This window comes from Branchiostoma floridae, chromosome 13 (genome assembly GCF_000003815.2).
Source record: "Branchiostoma floridae strain S238N-H82 chromosome 13, Bfl_VNyyK, whole genome shotgun sequence".
Lineage (NCBI taxonomy): Eukaryota > Metazoa > Chordata > Leptocardii > Amphioxiformes > Branchiostomatidae > Branchiostoma > Branchiostoma floridae.
Window position 1 is genome coordinate 19,744,304 of NC_049991.1, and position 10,273 is coordinate 19,754,576.

General features: G+C 41.9%; 1 protein-coding gene across 1 annotated transcript in view; it reads right to left on the bottom strand.

Annotated features, from left to right (window-relative positions):
* LOC118428615 (nucleolar protein 11-like) overlaps positions 1–10,273 on the bottom strand; it is a gene marked incomplete in the record, with an annotated part of 60,992 nt that overhangs the window by 35,580 nt on the left and 15,139 nt on the right. Inside the window, 3 exon segments of the mRNA XM_035838720.1 lie at positions 1,525–1,632; positions 9,017–9,142; positions 10,060–10,094. Coding sequence (XP_035694613.1) covers positions 1,525–1,632; positions 9,017–9,142; positions 10,060–10,094 — 269 coding nt within the window.

Below are 10,273 nucleotides of genomic sequence, written 5' to 3' on the forward strand. Positions count from 1 at the left end.
GAAAGAAAATGTAGATTCCCCAAATGAGGCAACACCCATAATGATTTCATTTCTCGGTTCACAGATAGTATACTTGTATTAGACACTTCTAGTGCTAAGATATACTTCTTAGCGAAATTGCAACAAGAAGACAAGATGACATTTAAGAAGGCAACGAGGAAAACTTGCATCTGAATAGCATTCACTCTGAAATTCTAAATCTAGAATTACTCCTCAGTCTCTGTTTTGATGTTGATACTTCTACTATTCAGTATTACTGGTGTAGAAATTCAGAGGGGCGAGTAAGAACAGAAAGAAACAACACCCCGACTCCCGGGATTCGAACCCGAGCCGAACCCGGGCAGCCGGATCACAAATCCAACGTGCTAACCACAACACCAAAAGCTCAAGAGCTGTTGGCGTGGTCAGTTTGGCAGCGCTAGAACCCCACTGTTACACTACTCCCCCTTTTCTTTTCAAGATTCGTCCTCGAATCTCCGAGTTCGACATCCCTGTGTGGCACATACTAGCCTGTTACTCACAGGGCCGGCGTGGGAACCAGTGAAACAACCAGAGGGGCGAGTAGAACAGAAAGAAACAACATGCCCCCTACCCGGGATCGAACCGGGGTCGGCAGATCACAAATCACGAACGCTATCACAAAAGCAATAGTGCATTTGGGCAAGGACGATAGGCAGTACTTAAACACCACTGTTACACAGGCGTGGCCCTAGCATGGACCTGATGTTGTATCTGTACCCCAAAGCTGAAAACAATAAAAAGGCTTGCAATGTGCTTGCCATACCATTCCCAAGCAGATTTAAGACACATAGAAAATACAACAGGCTTAGTGACCAAGTCCTGGCACTGAATAATTTCTGGTAGTATCATGGCAAAGTGTGTAATATTTCTTTTCCCACTGAACAACTTTATCGTACATAGCATTTTTCACTACTGAAGGAGGCCATATAAATATTTATGTCATACCTGTGACGGGAAAACATTCGATACGGGTGTTCCGGACCGTGTGATAACTTGTATCACACAGGCTTCCTTCAAGTAAATTGAACTATTTCAAATAGGCCGAATACGGCACGGTTGAATTGCTGTTGTTACAATCTTTTGTTCAAGGACACAACATTTTCTCAACTTCTGGTGCGTTTTGCATCATAACATGGGTTTTCTCAGGTGGGTATGACATAAATGAAATACAACACGGTGTATTCCGCATCATCCTCGGTCCCAGCCCTCCCGCGGGTCGGATCACCCTCGGGCCTTCGGGCGATCCTTCCCGCGGTCGGGCTTGTACATTTTGTACCTCGGGTGATACGGAACACTGTGTTGTATTCTATATAACATAATTACATACAATATAATTGAATGTGAGGCTGAATAGAACACTTACATGTAATACACACTGTATCATTGTGTAACTTGAAAGTGAAGTCTGCCATTTCTGACAACTGTCTATAGTTGTACTTGTGCTCAAACATTCACCTTTCCATTCACATCCACATCAACAATCAATTCACACATCAAGGATACAGGAGGGTGGCTTTGGCAGCTGACAGGGGGCATGCTGGGACATCCTGTTCCGCCGTTTCCATGGGAACCTCAGCTGCTGATTCGGCTGCCAGCAGGGAGTCGTCTAACCTGTAGGGTTATTGGAACAGTACAGTTGAAATTTATGTGAAGCAAACCTACATTGTACATATCTTTACCTGTTTTGGTCAGCCACAAGTCAAGTACACACTACATTTGGCTACTGAAGTTAGTTAATACTAAAACCTAATAGTTTGTCCCTGTCCAAGTACACACGTCTGCTTCGTTACGCTCTGAATGTACCCTGGCAAAGTCACATCGGAAACAAAAAACTGTACAATGGACTTCCCCCGATCACTAGAACTATCCAGAATAGAAGACTGGATCTTGCTGGCAATGTAGCCCGTCATGAGGAGATGGCCGCCAAGTTCTCTGGGAACCTGATGCGAAGAGAAAAAGGGGACGACCGAACCTGACACTTAAGAAAGTATTGGAGGAGGAGGTCGGTACAAAGGACTACAACTTGCTAGCTGCCATGCTAGATAGAGATGTATGGTCAGACATCGTTAATGGCACACTATCAGGGGGAAAGTTGCTGGTGTACCATTTGTTATATGCATGTAACGCTAGTTCACCTTTATCCGTAGGGTAACCTATATCCGCTCTTTTTAAGAACAATGTATTTAGGGGTATTAAGTCGACAGATGGTGTTTCAAACTGCAATATTTTGAAAATATTGTTCATTGACTTGATATCCTTGGATACCCTGTTAAGCAGCACAACGGATATGCACCTTTCTCACGCGGCGGCCATGATAGATCGAAGAAGAGGTCAATGAGGCAAACAGACAAAACTTATTCTAAAATCAGGTCCCATTTAGTTTTGCCCCAAACCACACAAATTTTCATGATATAAGATAGAATAATAAATATTACAAGAAGTGTTATGCACCGAAAGATGTAGCAATTTAGAGTAGTGTAGACTGACCCCATAGTCCCTTAAGAGATGCAAAATAAAAACATAATAATGCAAATTTTTAACGAATTTGCAGCCATTCACTTATTGGTCGATTTCCTAATTGGCAGGCTACCATTGGTCGAACTGCTAATTATGATGGACAGCCTTTTGTTTGCCACATTGAACTCGTTTTAGATCTATCATGGCCGCCGCGTGAGAAAGGTGTATAGGGTACCCAGGTAAAGGTGAACTAACGTTACATGTACATCTAACATCTACATTATTTTGTACCATTGTGTGTGGATTAATCATTGGTTGTACATATCCTGCCCCCTAGTGGAGTAAATGAAGACTGCAAGTCACATTTCCATGTTCTGTAGTACTTACCACAAAACATGTCATGCACTATTCATGACAAGTACACGCTTTTCTCTTGATCCACTTTGTGTTCCCAAGGACGTTATATGTCCTTGGTGTTCCAAAGGGATTTGCTAATCGATTCATCCCACCACAGGGTGGAACTTGGCATTAAAAGTCCCAATGTAGAGTGAGCACACTAACAGTGTATTTTATTTTTTTTATTTATTTATTCAAATTGCAACAAGGGCAATACAATGTGGACACATAGGCAGCATGCTGATATCGTGACCACATACATACATACACAATACAAATCATAACGCTACACAACAATGGCATAATCAAGAATTAAAAACATATCTAACATGTTAATCTAAAATCAGTCTACAATCTTATTTACAATATACAATTCAAGTCATAATTGCTTCATATCACAAAAATAGTTTGTTCACAAGTTCGGAGATCCGAGGTCATCTGAAGGAAAGGCTATGTACAAACAATGTTGGAACTTCCACGGGCGACATCGCATATCTAAATAGCAAAGTACAGGGGGAACGACTGGAAGTAGCTAAAACCGTTTTGTTGACAAGATGTAAGTATGAAAAGCGATTGAAAGACTTCTGTTTGTATTGTCGTTGTGACCCTGTAACAGTGTATTCTTCATCAGTTTATATTTTTGGTACGATTCATGTGCGAGTGCTTGTATGTCATTGGACAGTATACAATCATGTACACGTAACCACAGAGATTCTGGGTGGATCTGTATGATATTTTCATGTTGGCAGGTGTTAGAAAAATAAAAGACAAGCTTGATTGTGGGCCTCCTAGCAGAGGTCCTTGAATGCAATACAACCGATCATGCAAACACATTTCCCATGAGCTAGAACTACCACAAAACATACTTGACTTGTCATGTACTATTCATCATCATGATATACTACTATTCAAGTCCAAGCTTTTCCCTTGATCCACTGTGTTCCGGAGGGATTTGCTAATCCATTCTTCCTAACACAAGAAGGAATCCGGCATTGACAGACAGAATGAAGAGTGACTACACCATCTGTATTCTTCATCAGTTTATATTTTTGGTACGATGCATGTGTGTGTGCTTGTACGCTTGTTGACAGTATAACTACAGAGAGTGTGGATGTGTCCGTATGATACTTGCTATGTGGGGAGGTGTTGGACAAACAATGGGTAAGAAATGAGTATTTAGTGGGCTTCTTAGCAGAGATTGTGGGCTTCCTAGTGGAAAATCTTGAATGTAATACATTACCAAACACATTTTCCATGAGCTGGAACTACGGTAAAAAAACACTTTAAATTTAAAACAACCACAAAACATGTCATGCAGTTTTCAAGGACACGCTTTTCCCTTGATCCACTGTGTTCCTGAGGGATCTGCTAATCTATTCTTCCTAACACAAAAAGGAATCCGGCATTGACAGTCTGAATGAAGAGAGATCGGACAGCCGTTCCTCTAACAACCTCCCAGCCTTCCGGTCAATACCACGATAAACATTAAGCTGGAGGCCGTCTTACACGTCTGGTGTTGTTTGTCACAGGTGGCAGGGGAAGAGCCAAGGCCAATAAGGCCATTAGATAAACCGATATCTGTGATACCCTCTTCACACGAGAGGTGGAATGAGCTGGAATGTCACCCGAATGAAAATTCTTCATAACACTAGTTCACCTTTATCCGCAAGGTAACGTTTATTTGTTGTATATAGAATTGTATTTAGGGATATCAAGTCGACAGACGAGCGTTTCATACTAGAGTGCTATGAAAATGTTGCAATTTGAAACCTATGTCTGTTGGCTATCCCTAAATATGTCATTTTTAAAACAACGGATATAGGTGAACTAGCATTGTATTCCTGGGTATTATTCTTAGTGCATTTTGGAAATTCTCACTGCATTCCATCATGTTTGACGTGTTCATTCTTGTGGTCGACGCAGATGTTTTTGTCATGCTCAAAGCTTTTAAGGTGAATTTGAATTGAAGAAATATCGAACAGCATTCAAAATGAGTATTCTGACTACAGTAGTATCACCATATTCTATGGCATTCCAAAATTATATTATTCAAAACTGGTAAAAACAATTCCCTGTAAGAAAGGGATCTGGTACTTTTGAGTACTTCTGTTACAGTAGTTCAGCTCTAATTACAAGCAAACTAAACAGAGCGATAAGCACACAAACCAGGGACTAGGGATGCGTACCGGTACACTGTACCGATACAGTACCGGTACAATCAATTAGGTACAGATACAAAAATACCGGAACCCTGGTGTACCGGTACTGGACCTGTATCTAATTAGTGCAAGTTAGGCAGGATAACAGGTCAGGAGATGGCCACTTTGACAGATAAAATTACTGTGAAATCACCATAGCAATGTCTCTGAGCCCCAGTGAGGGAAAAACAGCAAGGGTCAAATTTTTGTTGCATCATGTGTCTACCATTATAATAAACACGTTTTAATTGGTTCAAACATGCTTCTACCCTTTTTAATACATTGTTTTGCCGTAATAACATATTATAATATAATATTATGATATAATATTCAATGCCATGCATTTAGGTCCGGACTCATTAGGTCCGGACCTGTACCTAAACCTCTGGATTCGAATCCGGACCTGTACCTACCAGGGACAGACACACATACCAAAGACACAACAAGTTAAGACATTTAATGAAGACGAAACACATTTCATTTCCAAGTGTTCAATCAAACTGAAAGAATCACTCTGTTTAGAGAAGCCACAATATCATATCCCAACTCCCCCACATTCACAGACGAACAGAAAGCCACTTTTCTCTCCAAATCGCAGAACCCACAAACTGCAGAAGAGGTGGGGCTTTTTGTCTCCCTCTGCTTCCAAAAAAAGAAGTCAACCCAACCTGTTTAGAAATAGGCAACACTAGTATTAGAGTAGAATATTGTTTTACATTATAACTGTTCATTGTCACTTGTATCTCCTATCTTTACACCATGTACTTGCAATTAGCCCTCGGGCATGAACTTGCAAATAAACTTATTATTCTTCAATAAAAACAATGCCCTTTTAAGTAAGGGTACTTTTGAGTAATTCAGTGAAGTAATTCAGCTCTAATCGATGAACACCAACTGGTCAATCAGGTCGGTCAATCAGGGCATAAAAACTCTACCAGGGGGAAAATTCTGAATCCACCCAGACTGAAAGCGATTGTATTTCACGGCAGAGCACTTCCCACCAAAGTTTGGGGAAAGGGCAACTCCATAAACGGTTAGTGGGTTTCTTGTGGGAGCCGTAATCGGCGAAACAAGTTGTACCCACATGTCATAAAACCGTTAGGGTGCGTCTGAACAGGAAATCAATAGACCCGTTATTACCACCCGGACCATCAACAGTCACGGAGTAAGGAGTCCGATCCCACTGATCAATTTTTACCACAACACTCGCACACTGGCGGAGCAATTTGTAGTTTGGGCATTAGTTTATCGAGGAAATGCGGTATTCCCTTGGCGGAGTGTTCGTATGGATTGTATTGGTTGAGCACATAACAGCTTGGCGGGTGCAACGAATCATGAGTAGAACAACAAGAACGGTTCTGAAATTTCCCCCTCCCTCGTCCAATTTGTAGTTTGGGCATTAGTTTATCGAGGAAATGTGGTATTCCCTTGGCGGAGTGTGTGTATGGATTGTATTGGTTGAGCGCATAACAGCTTGGCGGGTGCACCGAATCATGAGTAGAACAACAAGAACGGTTCTGAAATTTCCCCCTCCCTCGTCCAATTTGTAGTTTGGGCATTAGTTTATCGAGCAAATGCGGTATTCCCTTGGCGGAGTGTGTGTATGGATTGTATTGGTTGAGGGCATAACATGTACAGCTTGTCGGGTGCGACGAGTCATGAGAAGAACAACAAGAACGATTCTGGCGTTTCCCTCTCCCTCGTCCAATTCCATTGATCGTTCCGGTCGACGGACCGTGAAAATGAACTCTAGCTCTGAGGAGTTTTTGCAGTGGAAACTTCGCGGGTCTCCCGTCTCAGGCGGAAACAAGATTAGCAAGCTCGTCCGGGCAGAAAATCGGCCAGTTTAAGGCTTGATGAACTTGGGGCTCCCTGGGCTTGAGACGACTTTATCCAACCAACTGGAATTGCTCTGTTTTTCAACCTTGAGTAGTTCCAGACACAGATAACGTTACCACCAAATTGGTAGCGGTTACACTAGTACTGTTTTGCAGCAGGAAAAAGTAAAAAAAAGAGTCTACAGGCTTCTTAGTTAGTTCAAGGTTGCAATTGTATGAAACCCCGAGCCCCCTGGGCTCAAAACGACTTAAAGTTTATCCAACCAACTGGAATTGCTCTGTTTTTTCATTCTTGACTTTTTCAAGAAACGAGGTAACCTCAGTTCAAACTAGGAGGAATTTTAGCACCAAATTGGTAGCAGTTACAGAATTTTGCAGCAGGAAAAAGTCAAACCAGAATCTAGGCTTCTTAGTTAGTTTGAGTCTTCATGAACTTGGGGCTCCATGGGCTCGAGACAACTTTATCCAACCAACTGGAATTGCTATGTTTTCATCCTTGACTTGTTCCAGACAGTTCTTGAGTTCAAAATATGAAGCTTTTTCAAACCATAGTTGTGTTGGTTCCAGGGTAGGACAGCTGGAAGAGTCCAGGCTTGTTCCTTAGTTTAAGATTTTAAAAAACAGAGCTCCCTGGGCTCGATACTATTCTATCCAACCAACTGGAAATTGCTCTGTTTTGTCATCCTTGATTTTTTCAAGAAACAGGTAACCTCAGTTCAAACTAGGAGGAATTTTAGCACCAAATTGGTAGCAGTTACAGAATTTTGCAGCAGGAAAAAGTCAAAAGAGAGTCTAGGCTTCTTGGTTAGTTTGAGGTTTCATGAAATTTGGGCTTCCTGGGCTCGAGACAACTTTATCCAACCAACTTGAATTGCTCTGTTTTTCATCCTTGACTTGTTCCAGATACAGGTAACTTCAAGTCAAACTAGCTACATGTAGGTAGAATTTTTTCATGCAGTTTGTAGCAGTTACAGGGTTTTGAAGCAGGGAGGAGACAAATAAGGCTTGATCATGAAGTTCTTGGTTCTTTTAAAGGGGCATTCCACTCCACACGGGAGTGTTATTTTCCGATAAATATTAATTTTGGGAAGTGATAACTGCATACTACTTCACATTATACGATAAAGTACCCAGTTTCTTCACATGCCTCAAAAGCATTCAGTCTTCTACTAAACTCCCCAAGTACCCTCTAATTGAATTAATTCTATGGCTGAATACAATGCAAAACTTTTAGGTAAGGTTACAAAACTAATTTCAGGTTTGCTAAGAAATCTCGTCTTGTTCTTGTATTCTTTGCTATCTTATGAGCAATTTGCCTTCTCGGTGTGCTTAGCGTACCTCATTTATTCCGAAAATATGTACGACAAACACAGTGTCTATGCGTATAGGGAATGCATGGGTAGGGTCTGCATGGGTTTAGTGAGTGTCATTATTGTACACATCACGTAATTCATCCCAAGGTGAATTCCACAAAATTCGGCTGATTATGTATTCATTGCCACATTATCTATTGGAAAACAAGACTCCCTTCTGGAGTGGAATGCCCCTTTAAGGTTTTATGAAAACTGGAGCTCCTGGGCTGTTTTTCATCCATGACTTTTTCAAAGCGCAGTAATTATATAATAACTAGTTCAAACTAGGAAACTATTTGCTACCAAAATTACAGGATTGGGCAGCAGGGGGTCATGGTTAGTTTACGGTTTTATGAAAACTGACGCCCCAGGGCTCGAGACAACTTTATCCAATCAACTGGAACTTGAACTGTTTTTTATCCTTGACTTGTTCAAGGCACAGGCAACTTGAGTTCAAACTAGGAAACTTTTTGTCACCAACTTGTGCTGGCTACAGCTTCCTACCGTATTTGGTGATAAGGAATATAACAAATCTAAAAGAATATCTAAATATAATTCAATCTCTACAACTGGAAAAGATACAGATATCACTTCCAGATGTGTTGAAAGACGCCCATCACTCTTCTTCTCCCTACCTTATCTCGTTGTAGAGACCGAATTGTCATCAAATATTGAAACTGTTTAGTAACTGAATGGCTTCAGCAACAACTCAAGACTAGTACTAAGAAAATTAGAGGACATAAAATGTACATACCCTAACAGATGCCGCACACGTGCGACCAGAGAGGCTTCTGGGATCTCCTTGACATTCTGGAGAGACGAGCGCCAGAGGTCAAGGTCATTTTCCTTCTCCACTCTCTCAAACAGTCCAGGGCTGGAGCTGTGTTGGGTTAAACCAAACCATTACACAATAATTGTCAGCATGTATGAATAGTTTCATCGGGTTGGTATATACTTAGTCACTGAGTAACAACAAACGTTAAGGTTCTTTGTACACAACAATTTGAGAGTATCTTATCCCATGCACTTGTGTTTCGGTGACCAGGCTTTTGGCCAGGCATGCGTCCAGGCATCCATGGGACGCACTGTTTTATAATTGATCAGAAATTGGACCCCCTACATTTAGGCAAGAGGCCTAAAGATGCCCCTTACTTTGGGGAGCAGATTTTCTGACATAAGCGTAAAATTCTGATTGACAAGGGATCATCATCATCATATCATTCTGTGCCAGTACTGCAGCCAGGCCACAGCCTTCTCATTTGACAAGGGATGTAAGGCCTGTTTGTTGTGTTGCCATGGTGATGCCAGATAAACAAGTAAATAAACAAATAAACAAACAAGCCCCTACATGCCAGACAGCAGCCAAGTCCCCACGAGCACGCTCCTGGCCCAGAATCTGTCCTCGTTGCCATAGTGATACCAGATAAACAAGTAAACAAACAAACAAACAAACAAGCCCCTACATGCCAGACAGCAGCCCACTTCCCACTAGCTCCGTTAGCGCGCTCCTGGCCCAGAATCTGTCCTCATTGTCATGGTAATGCCAGATAAACAAACAAACAAACAAACAAGCCCCTACATGCCAGACAGCAGCCCAGTCCCCACTAACTCTGATAGCCAAGAATCCTCTTTGCTGCCATGGTGATACCAGATAAACAAATAAACAAACAAACAAACATGCCTGCCAGACAGTAGCCCTGTAACCACCATCTCCGTTAGTGTGCTCCTGGGCCAGAATCTGTCCTTGTTGCCATAGCGATACCAGATAAACAAGTAAACAAACAAACAAGCCCCTACCTGCCAGACAGTAGTCCAGTAAGTACCAGCTCCGTCAGTGCGCTCCTGACCCAGAATCTGTCCTCATTGCCATGGTAATGCCAGATAAACAAACAAACAAACAAACAAGCCCCTACCTGCCAGACAGCAGCCCACTTCCCACTAGCTCCGTTAGCGCACTCCTGGCCCAGAATCTGTCCTCATTGCCATAATGATACCAGATAAACAAACAAAC